Source organism: Phasianus colchicus, chromosome 9 (genome assembly GCF_987193195.1).
Source record: "Phasianus colchicus chromosome 9, bPhaCol1.hap1.1, whole genome shotgun sequence".
In the NCBI taxonomy this organism is placed as follows: Eukaryota; Metazoa; Chordata; class Aves; order Galliformes; family Phasianidae; genus Phasianus; species Phasianus colchicus.
Genome location: NC_143444.1, coordinates 10,972,593 through 10,992,440, shown reverse-complemented (window position 1 = coordinate 10,992,440; position 19,848 = coordinate 10,972,593). Strand labels below are relative to the sequence as shown.

Below are 19,848 nucleotides of genomic sequence, written 5' to 3'. Positions count from 1 at the left end.
TCATACTCAAGGGGCTATGGAAAACTTGCCCTCTACCATCAGTTTTGTTAGACAATAAAAACCAAAACAACAGGAACAAAACTTTCTCCAACTATTTGATTCTTTCAGAGAAATTATCAGATCCAAAATTTCTCCAGTTTCTCCTTCTACCCTAGCTTACAGTAACCTTAAAACTCTGTTCTCACTTCGGGCTATTTCAGTCTGTTACTTTTTCTGAATCACTATCAAACCTTCCTCTCCTTCAGAACAGTCTGTGTACTTCACAAACATTAAAAAAAAAAAAAAAAAAAAAGTGGAAAAACAGGAGGACTCCAAGAATGCTTTTTCTATGAAGTTTAAACAAACGCTTTCCTTGTAGTTTTTATATCACACACATTGCAGCATTGTACTCTGGTAACTGTATTAGTCAGTAAAAAGAAGACATGGGCAAATTCTGAATGCAAAACATACAATAAAAAGTAAATAGGCTCATTAAAAATGTAAAGACATGTAAGAATAGTCAGGTTTGTTTAGAAATAAATACTTTTTTTTTTTTTTTTTAAATAAGCTGGAATAATCTGGAGTTTGTGCTGCTGCTTGTAGTTATGATTAACAGCTTTTGTAAAGCTTCATGTTGTATTAGTAATATTCTGCAAATGGCTGTGCCTTCTTGAAGGGCGATAAGAACTATCAGCAGCTATTCCCATGTACAATGTAAGGGTTATATAAGCAATATATATCGACTGCCTCCCTGCCCATCCTCCATGAGGATATTTTAAGATTTAGAATGAGTCAAAAATGATCCTTACATCTAACAGCTAAGAATCCAATAAAATGTAACAAATGTACATTTAAACAACCAAACAAAAGAGATGAAACCAATACGCTCATGTTGACCTAACTTGCCATCAACTTCTTTTTGAGAAAAGGATGTGAAAGAGATCAGAGTGTCTTCTCTGAGGTAGTTACTTTGCAAAAAGGAGAAGTAAGAAAATGATGATGCTTTCAAATTATAATGTATGGGAACAAAGGCTATTGTTAGGGAAAAATGCAAGACAGAAGTAAATATTTGAATAGAAAAGGACAGAACTGAATAAGGAATGGCCCAGGCAGTCCTTGGAAATGAAATGGAAATAAGTAGCTGATCTTTTAACTAACAGGCATGATGTTATGGTGACAAAACTGGAGAAGGAAATCAATGTTGCCCTTATCTGAGTGGCAATTTGCAGATAAAATGATGGGCCCAAGCAGAAACACATGCTAGATTGTGTAAAAATAAATGTACAAGAACCAGGTCTAACTAGATATAAAATTACGGTCTCAAAGAACTGTGGGCTCTATAATTGGTACAGTGCTCAGCAACATGTTCTTTGCTTCCCACCAACCACAAGAAGAACAACTATTGGGTAAAGGGAAAATACAAGGCTTCAACCAACATGTAAACGTCATTTTGTCCTCTTGCTACTCTATAAAAACCCACTTAGGCATTCTGCTCTGAACTATATCCATCATTATTAGTATACTATGGTGATAAATATGCTTTTTAGACATTTTGATAAAAATCACAGTCAACAAGCTTAAGTCAGGCCAGACAAGACAACCTTTCTCTTGCAATGTGGTAACACCAAGCCACATATCAGTTTGAAGGTCATGAAGCACACTGTGAATCCTGGCCGGGCTGTCTTACTAAACCCCCCATAAAGTCCAGATTTGGTACCTTCTGACTTCCATCTGTTCAGGCCAATGAAAGAAGGACTGCGTGGGCAATATTTTCCTAGCAGAAATGCTGTCATAGCAGCTGTGAAACAGTGGGTCACCTCCTCTTGTGCAGATTCTTGCAAGTGCAGCACACAGACTCTTGTTCATCACTGAAGAAAATGCATAGGTAATGGTGGTGACTATGCTGAAAAATTATGTTTTAAAGCTGAGAATTTGATCTATCAAACAGTACTATTGTGCTCTTTGTATTCCTTATAGTTTCCATGGAAATAAATAGGAGGCATTACTTTCAGATCAACCTAGAAATTGTTCCAGCTGATGTTTTACCTATATTCCACCAAATATATGAGTAACATAAAGAGGAAGCTTGAACACTATTCTTTCTGTACCTCAGAATGACCCAAGATTTCTACATAATCACTAGCAAAACATTCAGGAACCCAGCTCTTTCTCCCTCTGCCTCTCTTAAACTTCAGAGTTAAGTGCTAGGGCAGACTTACTCTCCTGTATCTAGCCAGTTACTTTTTTTTTTTTTTTTTTTTTTTTTTTTTTAGGGACATATTCATTAAAGTCTATTTTCAGTCCTCAATTCAGTGCCACAGATGCTTGTGACACTCCTCAGGGCCAAAATAATTCCTTGAGAGTATGAACCTACATTTGTTCCCTGAAAGAACTGAGAGCAGCTCACAGCTTTTCTTTAACACGTAAGCACTGCAGAAGGAAATCTTCACTTGAGTGTAGTGACCCAGTACAACAGCTTGTGTATAAGAGCGTTTGCCTCCAAGCAAAAGACTCAGTGTCTCTTCAGCTTGAAGACATCCCCCGGTGTTTTGTGTCACTAATCAAAACATTGAATTCAGCTAACTTAAATCCCATTTCTGCCCAATTTTATGTACCTAACAGCATTTCAGACAGAGCAGGCCACATGCTGTCAGACATGAAAGAAAACAGTTATTTTATAATGCAAACAGTTTATATTACTTAGGAGAATAAAATTAAGCTTCTTTATAGATTGCACGACTATAGTTTCAGTTATGAGTTTGCTTTCTGTTTGCTCTGCTCAACTATTAACCCGGTTGCTAGTTTACCGGGTCAGCTAATGCCATTTTGAAATGCATTTCCATGGTAGAAAAAGCGTTACGGCTTCTATTTCTACTTAGCTCCTCGAGTATGAAAACAAATGCTAGAGTAATCAATTAGGGTGGAAAAATTAATGAGGCAGTTAGAAGAGACAGTAGACACACCATTAATTTCTCATTTCACCCATGATCTATAGACTTCAGAAAAGGACTGTAGCTAGCCTAAACCTCATTTTACTTCTGAGGCAAGTCATTATAACAGACGGATTTCCCACTGCCTCAAGTGAAGGAACAAATACAGAGAACAAGGAAGTTTTGGCAGGATGAAAAGATACTGGGGCAGAGTGAAGAAACAATGTTTCCTAAGAAGAGACATCTTGTTCAACTGTAGAAGCAGCTGAGAAAGAAAAATCAGCTGCTTGTAACAAGTATTTTAATGGAGAAAGACTGTACTTTCCTTTTTTTGAAGTTTCAGAGAGCTCTAACTTCTGAACACAGCACAGTAAAACTGGCAAGAGAGTGACAGCAGGGTAATTCGTTATTTAATTTATTTTTCATACCAGCCAAAGCAAAGAACAACTTACCTTTGAACTTTCGCCACATAAGTGCATCTGTTTTGTTTAATCTAACAAACGCTTATGAGAAGCAAGAAAGTAAACTCCGAATGCAACAAGCTGTGAAAGCCATGCTTAAAAACTGTACCACCGTTGTTACACTGTGTATGACTTCACTTTAATAAAGGAATTTCTGTTTGGTACCAAAGCTGGTAAACAAAGGCATTAGACAGTATGACTGTGGTACACATGGCAGTCTAGATTTTAGTGATTATAGGAATAAAAAAACCACAAACCTATCTGCTATTTCAATTCAGACAGGGAATTCAAACAGGCCCTCATATTGGTAGTCTATACTTCACCGGTCACATAAGAAATCAAAGTGTTTCCTATACCACCTCCCATTTCAGTCACTGACTACAAAGTTTATCTTCAGGCTTTGGTTTTCCTTGTGCAATTCAGAGGCTGTAAAGGAGTATAACATGTTTATATGTTTAAGACTAACACTTGAAACTTCACTGGACTTCAACAAATGTAACAGTCAAATGTTACAGACTGATGTCACTCAGAACAGTTAGCAACATAGAAAAGTATTTTGCTTGGCAGAAAACACAAGTAGGACAGGATTTTTGTATTTAATCTTGAATGAACCTGCAGGTGGAGGTTAGAGACCTGAAAAACAACAACAAAAGGTGAGATGGTAAGGAAGGTGAGATAGCTACAGGGAGGAGCTACAAGACAGAAATATTTTCAGAGCTGAATCAACACAATTTGAAACCAAGCTTTTAGCTCACATGAGAAGGGAGGGAAAAAAAAAAAAGAAAAAAAGAAAAAGCAAAATTATACAATTCTACACAGTCACCACATAGCTAAATTCTAAAAGCATAAGTTGAAGACTACACTGAAAAGCTACACAAAACAATGGCAAAGAAAGGTGCAAACGAACGCATATAATTAAGAAGCATTTGGTTGATGCTGGTTCCCATAGAAAACAGAACTGTACTTTAGACTTACGCAGATCTACTGCTGAAAGAAGTAGGTCTTCCCTACCTTATGTCTTGTTATACTGCCTCACTACTGCTCTGCAGTAGCTGCATCTTTTGCCAGCACATATGTCGAACTTGGGTTTAGGAAACTTACGGAAATGAAAACTAACCCAGAAAATAATTAAAAAAAAAAAAAAAAAAAAAAAAAAAAAAAAAAAAAGGTTATTTTTCAGCTGCTTGTGTTCTAGGCTCTGTGGGGGTGGGAATAAATAGCCAGGGAAAGAATAAATACATATAACCCCTTTGATAGATCTGCCTATTTGTAAGGCCCATCAAGTTAAAGTCTAGGTAATAAAAGGAAATCATTTAAAAATGGATTCCAGGCACCGCTAAAGAACCTCAGCTACTTCCTGAGTATCCCTGTGAATAGATTACACTGGAAGTATGGAAGAACTTCATCCGCTTGAGAGGTTTCAGTCTTCGTTTGGTAGATTGACAAGGTCAAACTCACGGGTAGGTGGGCCCCTTCTGTTGGGAGTCAGCCACGTCAGCTGCACAACTGTGCATCTAAACAACCCAGCTTCCCTAGATATTTATGGGGCCTGTGCCAGCACTCCTGAAATTCAAAGCAAAAACTCAAATAATAAAAAGTGCAAACCAATCAATGTCTTACCATGTTTGCACCTAAGATTTCAAAAGAATTGACACAAAATAGCATCAGCCATGTAACACAGTACCATAGAATAGCTGGAATTAGAAGGTACCCACAAGGATCATCCAGTCCAACTCCTGGTTCCAAACAGAACTGCCTGCACAGCAGTCCATGTATCTGAGAGTGGTGTCCAAATGCCCCTTGAACTCTGGCACTTGGGGCTGTGCCCACTGCCCTGGGCAGCCTGCTCCATGCCCATGGCTCTCCAGGGCAGAACGTTTCTCTAACCCACACCTGATCCTCCCTTGACGCAGTTCCATGCCGTTCCCTCAGTGCCTGTCACTGTCACCAGAGAGCAGAGCTCATTGCTCCCCCTGCAAGGAACTGTAGGCTGTCATGAAGCCTCCCCTCACAGCTCCTCTGCTCTGGACTGTGCAAACCCAGGGGCCTCAGTGCTCCTCATATACCTTGTCCTACATACCCTTCACCATATTTGTACCTCTCCTTTGGATGCTTTCTAACAGTTCTATGCCTTTCTTACACTGTGGTACCCAAACTGCACCATGATAGAGGCGAGGCCGCACAGAGCACAGCAGGACAACCCTTTTCCTCACCCGGTGGCAGTACTGGGCACACTGCTGCCCAGGGCACAGTCAGCCCTTTGGCCACCAGAGCACACTGCTGGCTCAGCTCTGTTTTCACATCAGCCAGAACTGCAGATCCCTTTCTTTGGAGCTGCGCTCCAGCCTTTCAAACCAAAGCCTGCGTACGTACTCAGGGTTGTCCTGTGCCAGGTGCAGAATCCACCACTTGCTCTTATTAACTTTATGAAATTGGCAGTTGCTGAGCTGCCTGGTTCGTAAAGATCTCTCTGCAAGGCATCTCCGCAGAGGGGCTCAACGGCTACTCTCGATTTAGCGTCCTTCACAATAACGAAAACAGTAAGGAAGACTGGCCCTACAATGGAGCAGACACCCACCTGTATCCAGATAGGAGCCTGACGGAGCCCTCTGAGCCTGCCTGCCACCAAGGCGTGCCTGCTAGAACAAAGAGGAGCAGAAGACAAAGCTCTGGCAGAACCAAGCAGGCTGTCAGCAGCGCGGGGTCTGCAGAGAGGATCCTTAAAGATGAGCACGTGAAAAAAAGAACGAAACAACAGAAAGAACGACCTATCGTAACAAAACACCCAGAGATCAAACAATCTTTATTTCGACGTTCGGGGCCTACGGAAAGGCACTTCTGAGGCAGCCTCAGGTGGTACCGAACGCGGCAGGTGCCGAGCAACGCCCGGGGCACGAAGGCGCCCGCTGGGAGCCCGGCACAGGTGCGGCGCGGCGTCTCCCGCGTCCCGGGGGCGAGCAGCCCCCCGCTCGGCACGCCGCCGACGGCCCTTCTATTGGCCGGCAGGCAGAGGTTCCCGCACCGTCACCGGAGCGCGCTAACGAACGCCCGCCCTATTGGCTGGCCGGCCCGCGGCGGCTCCGAACAACATTTGCATGGCGCTGGACCGCTCTTTGTTGTCAACCGCGGCGGGCGGGCGGTGCGCGCGCGCTCGCGCGTTGTGGGTGGGCGCGCGCCGCCGCCGCCCGCCGCCACCTGTCCGCCCCACGGCGCGAGGCGGAACTTTCAACCCGGCGGCCGTCAGCGGCCCCGCGGAGCCTGCAGGGCGCGGCGCCCGCCTCGGGCGTCCGGGGACGGCCGGCCCCGATCCGGCACCGCCGCCGTGCCGCGCCGCGCCGCTCCATCCCCGGAGCCGCGGACCGGCGTCCGGGAGCGATCGGCGCTCCGCGGGTCGGTCCGCCTCCTCCGGGCAGGATGGTGGACTTGGACAGCGAGGTGCCCCCGCTGCCGCCGCGGTACCGCTTCCGAGATCTGCTGCTGGGCGACCAGGGCTGGCAGAGCGACGACAGGTGAGCGGCGCGGCGGAGGGACGGAGGGCGGGCGGGGGCGACGAGGCGCGGCCCTGCGCTGGGGGCTCCGCGCCCGGGCAAACTTTCCCGGCGAAGGAACGGGGCCGGAGAAGCGGGCGGGGTGCGGGACCGGCCGCGGGGGAACGCGCCGAGCCGCGCTTCGGCTGCCCCGGGAGCGGCGCTATTGTCCGGCACGCGGCTCCCGCCCGGCGCTCTCTTTCCGCGCTGCGATCTCAGGCTGGGATGGCCATCGCCTCCATCTGGCCGTGAATCGTTTCGAGGGTTGTCAGCGGCTTTAATCGCTAGGCGAGTCCTATCGTGTCTTAAAAGAAAACAAACCAATGGCGCACCAAGGCGTGCTTCGTTTCCAAGTGTTAAGTGGTGCTGGTGATCACCGGCACCGCGGTGCCGCTGTGTGACCGTGCGACCTGCCGTGCCAGCGAGCGATTCACCCGCAGCGCCTGCGGAACCGTGTGAGATCTGCTTTGCAGTAAGAATTCCCTATGGTTAAATGGCAGAAAAGCCTGCTTGTCTGTAATGCTGTGTTGAACGGATTTTAATTCAATACGTTTATATTGCCAGAGTGAGTCACGCTTGAACTCAGCAGCCAGAAACTTTGATTTTAATGCTGATCTACTCTTACAATTTCAGCTGCTTTCCTAAATAAATAATTAAAAAAACCTCTCTCATCACTCACAAGTTCACATACATGAAAATTTGTTATTTTCCTTATGAGAATGAGGTATACAATGAAGTAATTAAACAAATTCCATTTACCCAGACAGTTATGAAATGGTGAACGATGTCTTAAGATAGTCAGGAAAACATGGTGGTGGTTGGAAATGATGGCATTGTATGCTGTGTTAGTTCAGTGCAAGGGAGAGTTACTGCATTTATCAAAGCATGATTATATATTTTAAATACTAATTAAGCTATAAGTGTATTCTGTGCGCATAATTTTATGATGACAGCATTCTTTGAGGACTTTAGAAAAAGTAGATAATATACCTCCTTTTTATTTTTGACTGGAATAGGAAAAAAGCCCACAACCATTCTTTATTAACTGTTTGTGTATTTAGCTAGGATTGTGATGGCTAACAAAAACAAAATACTCTCTGTGCCACTCTTCGGACCAATTCTGTGGGTTAAAACTTCTGCCATCTCTAGTTCAAACTTCTGTTTGACTTGCTTTCCTAAACTTCATAACGTTACCTTCTATGGAGCAAGCATGGACTGGTCTCACACTGGAAATGGTGTATATGCAACTATAAACCATAGCATGGAAATTCCTACTGCGAATCTACATCTGCTTAATGCTTAATAAAATCTACATCTTCTAATCTGCTTAATATATATAAATCCTTGGAAAATACTGATAGGAGAACTATAGCATAATGGCATTACAGAGCATGATTTTTATTGGAAAACTACACCAACAAACTAGTGAAATATGAATAGTTCTTTTAATTATTTTGTTAACATGCATGAATGAAATAACCATCTCTAGTCACATCTGAAACATAAATTATGAACCCAGGACTGAAAAGAGCACAAATGGCTTTCCAAAACTTCAGCTATTGCCCTCTGTTAGGGCTGGACACAGCTGCAGCATGACGGGAAGGCTGTGCAGTTGGCTCTGCTTTGCATGAGGCTGTCATAGCAGCACTCTTCTCCAGTGCTGCAAGTTACCATAGCAGTCTCTAGATACTTGCTTTCTGTTAACTGAACAAAGTCCACTCTCAAAAAAAGGAAAGAAAATCTGAGTTTTCATTTGCCCACCTTACAATACGATCATATTGAGATGGTATTTCTTTTTGTTTGTTCTCTAGGAGAGGATGATCACTTAATACCAAAATATTTGTGCAATCCCACTGCTGGTATTTTGTTACTATCCAGCGTATGAAAAGCATACTTTTATAAAAATACTGTCATATTTTTAATATTAGACACTTTCAGGAAATACTTTATTAAAGAGGCTACAGACCTGTGAGGACTTTTAAGAAAGTTCACAATGGTTTGCCACAAGATCGATGTTACATGAGTATTTTTTTTCTTTGTGACCTTACATAAGCGATCCAGGTTTCTTTTTGGTGAAGCACATTTCTTGTGTTCTCTTCTAAGTAACATGTAATACAGATACTGCCAAAGGTTGTGCTTTACGCCCTCTTCAACTGAATAGACACTAACTCTGACTAGAACACCTGAAAACTAGAGTACAGTTGAAGTAGCCTCATAGCATGGCTGCACAAAGGCATGTGATCAATATAGCTCATTTTCAGAGGTTACTTGCCATTGGTCAAGATCCTGGAAATAATTTTTTGCATGTTTCCAGTTCACTGCAACTTCATACATCTAATTGCTTTTGACTTCTGTGCACAGATTGATATCAATGGTTTCCACCTGTGATTGGTAAACCTCAGGCCTGCTACACCTGAACTCTTCATTTGCTGTTTTAGGCTCATTCCCTTTAAGGGGAGAATTTGATCAGATATTTATTTTAAATTTAAATAATTCTATTTGCTTATAAAATGCGTGCACAAAAATCTTAACTGAAAATAATGGGACTCTGATTAGGGAAAATTGTTGTTACATCTGTCCCTGTCTGCAGACAAACTTCTAAACTCCATTTTCTCACTAGGATTGCTCTTACAGTAAAGCTTCAGTTCCCATTTGGCTATTCACATTTCATATGGAAAAAAATATTTACTCAGATCTTTTCATGTAATTTTCTTTTTTTTTTTTTTTAAGTAGAGGCACTCACAATCCTGTCACTATGTAAAATAGTTAAATACTGTGGAAGCTTTTCACATATGGCCAGACAGGAGAGCAGGTGAAAGACCAGCCCAGTGGCTGAAGTACACAGGTGCCACACAAGTATTTCTGCACAGGTGCCTTCATTGTTCTGGCCATGTAAATGATCCAGCCACTGGACTAGGGGTGAGAAGACTGAATAACTGAATTTATCACTAATTATGTAAATATCACTAATATCCCTTGGTGAAGTTTTGCCTTTGCTATTGAAAATAACTGAAACTGAAGTAAATTCTTTGATTTACTGGATATTCTTAGATGTTTTTCTTTACCATCATAATGTAGTCTGGCTGCCTGGGAAGGGAGCAGGAGTAAAGGGGTAGCTCAGGGATTAACTCAGCAGCACCCATTTACCCAGCAGTTCAGTAAGATTTCACTGAAGCACAACTGTAACAGTAAGTTGAATAACACGTAGTTTCAGCTTTCATAAGCCTACTGATAATCAACTCTCAATCTTATCAGCTGAGTTGAAGAGCATCAAAACAAAAGTAGAAAATATCCTTATAAGTGAATCATAGAATCACGGTGAAGACCTGATGTGGTTTAAATCTGGCAATAATTTACTTCAAAGAACTAGAAAAGATAGTAACTTCAGGCTCCCATGTCAACTTTCAAAAAAGCTGTTTGGAAGACAGAAAATATATTTTTTTATCTACCTGTGTACATATATATTCACTAGATACTTCAAAAAAAGCCAAACCAGATGATTAGAAGCTAAAAGAATTCCAAGTTAAAAATAATTTAAAAAAAAAAAGCATTTACATTTTGTTGGTATGAGTGCTTTCTTAATAAGGTCAGACTTAAGTTCAGTGTTTATCATGTAGAGTCAAGAATGTTACCCACCACTGAAGTGTGATTGCTTACACTAGTGACCTATTTGGATTTCTGCTGCATGCTTTTGGCTATTACCAGGTAGCCAAAGCAGTTTGAGCAGTGTCCAGGAGGAGTCTGGCATTTAGAATGTCCAAGGAAACACTCCCACACAGTGTGTATATAGGGCATTCTTTGTCATTTCATGTCAGTGTCAGTGCCTGGGTCCATTGTCTTACTGCTAAGGATGTATCCAGAATGGATCACTGTCATTTTATGGTGGAAATAACATCTACCCTTGAATGTTACACACTGCTTTTCCTATTTCTGCTACTAAATTTTTTTAAAAGTTGCCTGTGTCTCCTGCACAGTCACACATTCATTCTACATATATATGGCAGCTCTGCTACAGGGAGGTCCAAGTATAGCTAGCTAACAGACACTTTCATACCTGTTGTCTTCCTCCCTCAAACACACAGTATAGCCTTAAATTGAAGGCAATAAGTGTGTTAAACACCTTTATTGTCATAATTCCTTTCCCACAATATTTTAGAGACAGAAAAGGAAAAAATGCATGGATGTTTTAAAATTGTGCAGCAGGAGATTCTGTTGACCTCAAAAATGTAACATTTTGTTTTCGCTATCTTTTACACTTCAAATCCCTCTGGGTTTCTGCAAGATTAAGCAGCACGTTGGATTTCCTTCGGTCCTCGTATACCAATGTAAATTTTATCAATGCTGAATATTTCTAGCAATATTAATGAAGAGAACACAGGGTTCACATTAGAGCATTGAATTAATAGTCTGCCATTTGAACTGCAATCCTACACACGAGTGTATAATCAAAACCATTTTATATTACTATTAAGTTTTACTGCCTGTTGGATTTTCAAGTTACACAGAGAAGTAAAATGCTCTAGAAAGAATCACTGTGACTATGCCACTTCAAAAATCACATACCAAAAGAGTAAATAAAAGCGAACACTGAACCTTGATGCATTTTGTAACTCACACTCTCAAAGCATCAGATTTCATAAGTTCCATATGCTGTTCCACTAAGTGTTTACAATTTCACAGTCAGAGAAAAAAATTTACATTTCTCAGTTCTGCATTTTTCTTTTCTGTGCATAAGAAGAGACATTAGCCGGTACTGGGAACACATTTCAAATACTGCTCCTATACCAAGATGAAGATTTGAATCATTTTGCTATAGTATATACTTCAATAATAAAACCATGCAGACAAGTGTTAGCTTCGTTCAACCACCTTTGTTATACTGGTTACTGAATGGATTAAATTAAAACCAGATTTCCTTTCTAATCTGCTTACTACTTAAATCAACATTACCACCTATCTGGAAAGAGATCCAGACATTGCAGCACTTCCACACACCACTTGGAGAACTGTATGTTGCTGTCATTTGACTCATTACTTTCAAGGAAGAGCTTCTCTTGTAAATCTCAGAAGGCACAGTGTGTATTATGGAGTAGAGCCCTCCTTTGTCTTACTTTTTGGAAGTCACCTGAGATTATTCAATGCAGAGGGGTAAAAAGCCCACCCATTTCTGAATCAAGTGACTTAAGATATCTGAACCTAGACTCAGATCACATAAAAATTCTCCATCTCCTCAGAAGATTCTATTACGATTTCTTCAAAATAAACCCCCTATTTCCTTCAAGATATTCTTCAATTTGATCTTCTCATTTTGGAAAATGTATTGCGTTCTTCCATTTAACACAGATTACAAAATAAAAGATCTTAAGCACATAAAAACAAATCCAGATATATTTGGCAATGTAAGTGATTTTTCAAAGCAAATTCAGCAATTTAGAATCCTAAATTCTGTTTCAGAAGCTTGATTTTGACTGAAACCACTTAAGATCTCAAGGTCTAATTGACTAAGAAAGTAAATATCTTCATGGTAACTGTGGTGAGACTCTGCACAGTGATATTCGGAAAGTTTGAGTTGCCCCAAAACCTGAAAAAAACTGCAGCACGCATATATACAGTAACAGATGATTTGGTATAAAATAACTAATAATAATTTAAAAATAAAGAACAATACTAACATTTCAAAACCACTGCATCAGCCACACTTAGAGGTCTGTATTTATACTCCAGGTACCAGGCTTAGGAGCACAATTTTCATAAATAAACTCATATTTCAGAACTCACTTTCCTTCTAAACTAACTGGATTAAGTCCCTTTTTTAGTTCATCTTACAGGTGAAAGGAGGAATGCACTTGCTTATGTGGAAGAGGTGAAGAGGAAGCAATACTTCACAAAAGGTGGTTCTGTCAGCTTACATGTGTTCAGTTGTTCTTACAACAACTGCAGAAACAAAAATGTGTTGTTTCTATAGTCCACTTCATCTAGCACAAATTGGAATTGGGGAAAAAGACAAAAACATAAGAGAAACAGTTCCATGTTATATCCATACTTGTCCTAGAAAGACCTCAGTGGTGAACATCTGCAGAAGTTTTCTGGTGCAGAAAAAGTTTAAGTATCTCAGCTTCAAAACTCTGAAAGAATTTTTATTTTTTTAAAATTTTTATTGTCTTGTCCTGGCACAACACAGTCAAGTTTGTAAATGTGCTTACTACTTCAATTATTACTTATACACTTAATACTCAAAAGCTCTTATTTTTCCATCTAGAACCTTTATCCATGCTACTTTACATCTGGCAGACACTACAGTATTCCGTGGGGAACCGATCAGTTCCTTCCCAAATGTTCTCTCTCTTAATTTTACAATTATTATAAGTCATAATCATTGGCTGCGATAGAATAACAGTAAATTTCTGTGTTGCACTGTGATTACTCTCAGAATGATTCCTTTATAACAAATGGTAGCATTGGTTTCTATTGCCTCCTTTTATCCTGTAAGTCACGTGGAGCATCCCAGATGTCTGAAGCTTCAAAACACTTATTATGAAGATTTTTTTCTAAACATTATAGTGCTATACATCAAATTTCTAGACCAGAAATTTGTAGTCTAGTAAAGGTACTCTTTTGAATTGAAGGCTATGGTACATGCAATCTATCCAATGACTTGTTCTAGTCCATTAAATAATTTAAAATTGGATTCGTCATGGTTGTTTTTTTTTTCCCCCTCAAGTAAATGAGTAAGTTCAGCCCTTCCAAGAGGCATGCACATCATGGCCTCTTCATCTCTGTGTCATTGGAGAGAATATCATTCAATACTGTAAAAGTTCCGCAGCACAGAAGATTTGGTACAGAATGCCTTAAAACTGCTGTTAAAGATTCCAGCCTCCTCCACACAATCATCTGCTAATTATGTTATCAGTTAACTTCCCGGTGGGAAGTATCAGTAAAACAGAAACACTCATTAAGAGATAAAAAACAGTGATATTATTATTTACTGATAAGTATCCCTTGAGGGATAAATTCTGTCTCCACATATAGAGATGTCTATAAGGCAGTGCTGTAGATTTGTAGTGGAAATCCAATTGCTAAGTCTCATATCATTGCACTTGACTTTGCTGAGTATCAAGCCATGGTAGATGAGGAGGAAGGCATTAGGTTATAACTAGTCAGTGCTGGACAAGTTATCTACTGAGTTAAGAACAAGAAAAAATCTAACTCTCAGGCAGGGTTTTCTATCTTTAGCCATTAGTTACTGGAAATGTAACAGCTGGACAAGAATCATATGCCTGGTAGGAGCAATTCACAAGATTTGAGCAGCAGTCCTAGCTATAGATTAGCTCTGCCAGGAAAGTCTGTCCTTGTCTCCTAGATACTGTATTCTGAGTCAAAGGCTTTCTGCAAAGAAAGGAGTTTGTGCTTTAGCTTTTCACGGTGTTACAGTTAATGCCACTTGTATTTCAAGTATCTTTAAGTTACAGAGCTCCCTCAAAATACAGTGATTATTGAGATATTTAATAAGGAGTAAACATTATAAAACAGCCTCTCTATTATTCTAAATAGCCATAATTGTTCTAGGGGGTTTTAATGTTTTCCTCACTTTGCTTTTTCTTCCTCTTGTGACTAGAAAAGACTTCAGCATAGATAAAAGTAGTGTTAAACCAAATCTGAAACAAATACAAATGGGAAAAATGTTAAGCTATGTTAAGCTGAGTTGAGAATGGAACACTGTATTATATTCATTGCTCATACAACAGCATCTGTTAACGCACAACATTCCCTGACTCCAGAAGGGGTTTGGTTTCCCATACTCACATTGAAATGAGGTAAGGGCACTGGTTACTTATTACTACTGCCCTGCAATTCTCCCTGTCAAGAACAGCCAGCTCTAGCAAAGATGGTATGAACGCTAGCCTCTATATTTAACTGAATGTACTCTTTTGAGAAGTAAGCAAGCTCTGTTTCCACTGCATACAACAATTCTGTACTTGATTAGTGGTGTAACAATCAGACAAATCAGGATAGTAGAACAGTGATACAGGAGATGTGCTGACAAAAGAACCAGCATGATAGAAGGTGATAGAAGGGTCTACAAAGAAAAAGCGCTCACCCATCTCTAAAGATCTAGGCTTAGGAGGAAAACTCCAGAAGGGAGGGATCTCCAGAAAGAGAACTTTCCCCAGTGGCAGTCAGCCCTTAAATGAGCTCTAAGAGAGGTGCAGCCAGACTCCACTCCTTCCGGTCACACAGCTGAATTGCCTTCACCTGTGCTCCCAGGGCTGACCAGGTCCTTTCCCCAGGTGCTCAATCAGTGGTTCAGGTAACTCAACAGTTACCATACAAGTTTTAATCACATATATGAACCATTATTTAAAAGGTGTTTTTGTAATTACTGCCTGGTTTTTAATTACTGTTTTGTTCTCTCAGTAGTCATTAAAAAAAAAAAAAAGACAATATAGACACACAAAGTGTAGCAAAATATTTTGTAGTATACAAACATTAATTAACTGACCATTTTTTATAAAGACTGTCAAAATCTAAGTGGATTTTTGACCCAACGAGGAGGATTCCAATTGTGACTTATCTCAAAAGAGAAGTTAGATATCCTGTATCTCATTAATACTGAGGAATTCATTTTCAAAATCTATTCAGAGAGTAACCCAAGTAATCATTTAGTTTTTGTACTCAAATGGACCACAGACTGCATGAAAATTACAATTTAACTAATCTCACACAAAAAACCCCATACATTTAAAGTGCACTGGATTTTAAGGGCCTGATTAGTTTTTGCTTCCAATTTTTTCCTCTAATTTGGCAATTTATAGATTATAGACTGGAGGAAAAAAAAAAACAAAACAAAAACCTCACAAAGTAAGATGAATGCTGGTCTTATAAATTCGTTTAATACAACAAATTCTAGCAATTAACTATTTATGAAAACTTGAGCAATGTGATTTTTGTGCCGTTTAGCCAACTCAGCTGGTCATTCAAACTGTTTTAGTGCAACTTTGGCATGGCAGTACATGTTAGGAAGAATGAGTTAGGCCACTAGAAATGCTTCAGAGTAAAGCGTCTCTGAGAATATCAGCAAGGATGTCTGAGAAATGGTAGAGAGGGAATTTTTGTGAGCCAGTCTTGTGACATGCACCATGGGCTAATCTGAGACTTGTGGAGTGGAGATGCTGGAGAGCTGCAGTTGTATAACTACTTCTCTTTGGGCTACGGTGACCTTTGGATTTAGAAATTCCTTTCCTTTCCAGGAATGGCAGTGCCACTTTACAGGGACAGAAATGTTCATATGGAAAGAAGAAAGAGTTGAAAGAACTACTGTGCCTTCTTGTATTACCCTAGACATTTGACAATTCATTATCAGACCTCCTTATGTTAATACAGTTGATCCATGAACACATGCCTCTGCTCATTGTATGCAGGTGTTCCACCTATTACTAACTGCTCCACATTAAGATCTATATAGAGCATAAGAATAAGATGATGGAACAATACCTATTCAAACCCATCTCAGCAATACAGTTAGCTGAAAAAATCTTAGGTAATTTGACCCTCACTAAAGCCACCAAACTCTGAAATATTTGCCTTCATTTGGGAGGTCATATTTGAAGAAAAGTTAGTTTACACTGAACAAGCCAGTTTTCCAAAGGCACCTGCTAACTCATTTTGTAAAAACACCTAGAGCACATCATGGAAGCTTGAGATTATTTAAAAAATAAAATACAGGGCACAGAATTCTACCAGGTAATCTACTGATGAGCAGCACTTTTACGCTGAAGTGCTTAATCATCGCACTACGTTGTGAAAGTGCTATTTAACTTGAATAAAAAATATAGAATAAACCGCTAAAATATTGTGAAAATGTATTTTAAAGTTTTCTTAATCTAAGAAAAAGCCAATTAAAAATCATACCTTATGGTTAATCAGAAAGTGTAATAGCTCACTCCAAGGAGAATGAGATTTATACTAAATCCATAATTACGCTGTACCTTGTTGGCTGTACAACAGTATCAGACAGGTGACATCTAAGATACTAGTGACATTCATTTGTTCTATTATGTGTTCAGAGTTCGTGAATCATTGCAATTCCTTAAAGTATATAAATAAAAAAGCACACTTTTTGTGGGGAAAAAAAAAAAAAAGCAGCATGCAGTAGAGACTGAAAAGTTATCAATGGAGATCAATTTCCTTGTTAAATGTAAACACAAATCACAGAGTTGTGACAACTGCTCTATGCCTTATGAGATACTAGGATGGAATATTAGCCTACAGTGACAGTAAGTAGCAATAGTCTCATTAACTCATTATGTGGTGCAGAATTTCACTTGCATGCAAGTGAGTGGAATGAGGGTCTTTGTAAAAGTAATCAAACTTTTTACTTTTTCATACCCTTTTCAATACTTCTTCAGCTAAGACAAATGTTTATTGTAACAAATGAAGTCATTGAATCTTTATCTTCTTTTATATATTTTGTAATAAATTCTTAATAGGAAAGACTATTATTTTCCTATTTTTTTCTCAATAACAAGCAAAGTGATATCCTCATCTATTGGAATCCTCAATGTTCTTGTTTTTTAAAAATAAAAGAAGCAAACCAAAACAAACCACAGAAACAATCTAGAAAGCATTTCCAGAATCAGGGCCCAAAGAAAACTTTATTCAGATTAACCAAACAACTGATGTTTTGCCTTTTCTTGGGTGTGAGTATTCAAAGTATTTATTCGGCAGTCTTTTATTTCATCAGTTCTCCTATGAGCATACCAAGTACTTTGCTTGCTGATAAGTATATATTATACGCAATTGATAGAGCAGACAAAAATGTGTTTAAAACTTGCATGTTAGGTTGCAATTGAAACAATACAAAAACCACAATAGAAAACAGAAAAATAAGAGTAAATCATTAGCAACTTTGTGTCGTGCAGCTACATTTATCTGAGTACCTGGTACACATATATGTATATATATACATATAGGAATATGCAATATTCTGACAGTCTGTTTCTACTGTTTTCCCTTCTCAGAGCAAAAGTGGCTTACTCCACACCTGAAGTTTATCCTGTTAGACTACAAAACACTTTTATCACTTCTGTGGCCACACGTACAGCAGTCACTCTTGTCAATTAATGCTGATGAACACACTTCTATCTATATAATACCATGTCACACCACACAAGGAGAATTGAAATATATGGATTTATTATTTCTTTGCACTGCAACTGACTATATGTGCATAAGTGTTGAAATACTTATTCAGCATTACTGATTACTTTAGTGTGCTTATTGTCTGGGTTCAAGGCCAATGATGATCAATTCTATCTTGCTTAGGCTGCTTCTACTTTATAAGTGCAAAAATCCTCTGCTTTGGTACATCTGTAAGAAGTTGCTTGGCTTATTCTACTAGGATTCTCTACAGGTGGAATACACATTCTTTTATGACAAAGGACTGCATATTATTTTATTCTTCAAGTTATATCACTTTCCTACTCAGTTTTTTCTTTTCTTTTGATTTTCAACCTAATCTACTTCTATAAAAAAATATTTAAAAATAAATAAAAAGGATGGTACATTTCTATGCTTCTTTGGCCATAGTGGCATTGTTATTGTACATTCTTTCCTGAAGAAAATGTCTTCTGTGAGGACAGGGTCTCACTTTGTATTACAGCAACCTTTTTGGGTTGCTTACTTTTTCTTATATATATTATTATTATTATTTTTACTTGCAGCATCAGTCTTCAGAGAACCTTTCTAAATGACTTATAAAAAATTAAGTACATGATGTTCACTTCAGACTTCCCCCTTATCTATCTCTTCCAATTATCTCATAATGGAGCAGAGTGCTACAGCTCATATTCTATTTATATCTGTCATTTGCTCTGCTCTTAGTTTGTTCCTAGACTAAATCCAACTTGAAGGTCTTGGCATGGGTGCCATTTGTTCTTTTTCATCTCCCATCAACATTCTAACTGGTACTTGTATTTTTATCAATCCTAACATATGCTGTAAACATTTTTGTTGTTGTTTTGTTAGCTTTTTGTCATGATTTTATTTAGTTGCCATTTTTTAATCTTTACTTTTCCCTCTAATGTTGTGGTTACAACTTTATGTCTGGTTACAATTCCAATTTTCTGGTTACAGACAATTTGTTGTCTACCATTGTGGATGTGGCTTATGCAATTCTAAAGAAACTAAAATCACTCCAAGCTGAGAATTATCTCCCGTCCTTTTAAGATACTAAGACTTCCTCCAACTTGAGTAATTATAGTATAGAATAGCATCTTTGTGACTATTGTATATATATATATATATTTATTTATTTTTTTTTTAAACAAGGTATTCTTAGGACTTCATAAAGAGAAGAATAAGAAAATAAAGGAAAGCACTGGGATATATAAAAATTTGCTTTTGAACTTCATATACATTTACTTTGTATTTTTATTATTAATTATATTTGTATGAAATCCAGAGACCTTGAATCTAGGACAAACCATTGTAGAAAAGCCCTTTAGGGAAACAGAAGAGCATATGACTCCCATTTCAAGAGGAATGTGTCAGAAGTCAAGCAATTTGCAGCAAGTAGATGGAACACAGGACCAGAGTGTCCTGATCAAATATAGATAAAACAATGAAGAGTTCAGCATACTGAACTACCTCCTAATCCTGAAGGCATGCAAAAGACCGATACTTAAGAAGCACTTTTAGCGTTTGAAGACAAAGATGAAAATAGAACTACTGAAGGAAAAAAGCAAGTTTATAGTAGTAACTGGAAAGCTGCTTCCCTCCAGACAGCACAGTGGCTTGGCAGCCTTCATGTAGCAGCTATGTATTTGTGTAGACAGAGTACGATGGGAGGGTTCAGCTCTTTGCTGTGGGTAGCTATTACTACTCTAGTACTAATTTAATGCAAAAAAAAAAAAAAAAAAAAGATAACCCATAAAACTCTCCTCCTGGGAATAC

At 39.1% G+C, this 19,848-nt stretch overlaps 1 protein-coding gene across 3 annotated transcripts in view; it reads left to right on the top strand.

Moving 5' to 3' along the window:
• Nucleotides 1-6,656: 6,656 nt before the first annotated feature.
• KCNT2 (potassium sodium-activated channel subfamily T member 2) overlaps nucleotides 6,657-19,848 on the top strand; it is a 117,656-nt gene continuing 104,464 nt past the window's right edge. For all 3 annotated transcript variants that reach the window (XM_090146133.1, XM_031595796.2, XM_090146134.1), the window contains exon 1: nucleotides 6,657-6,879. In XM_090146133.1, the coding sequence (XP_090002259.1) occupies nucleotides 6,785-6,879 (95 nt within the window). In that variant the 5' untranslated portion in view covers nucleotides 6,657-6,784. The remainder of the gene's footprint in view (nucleotides 6,880-19,848) is intronic.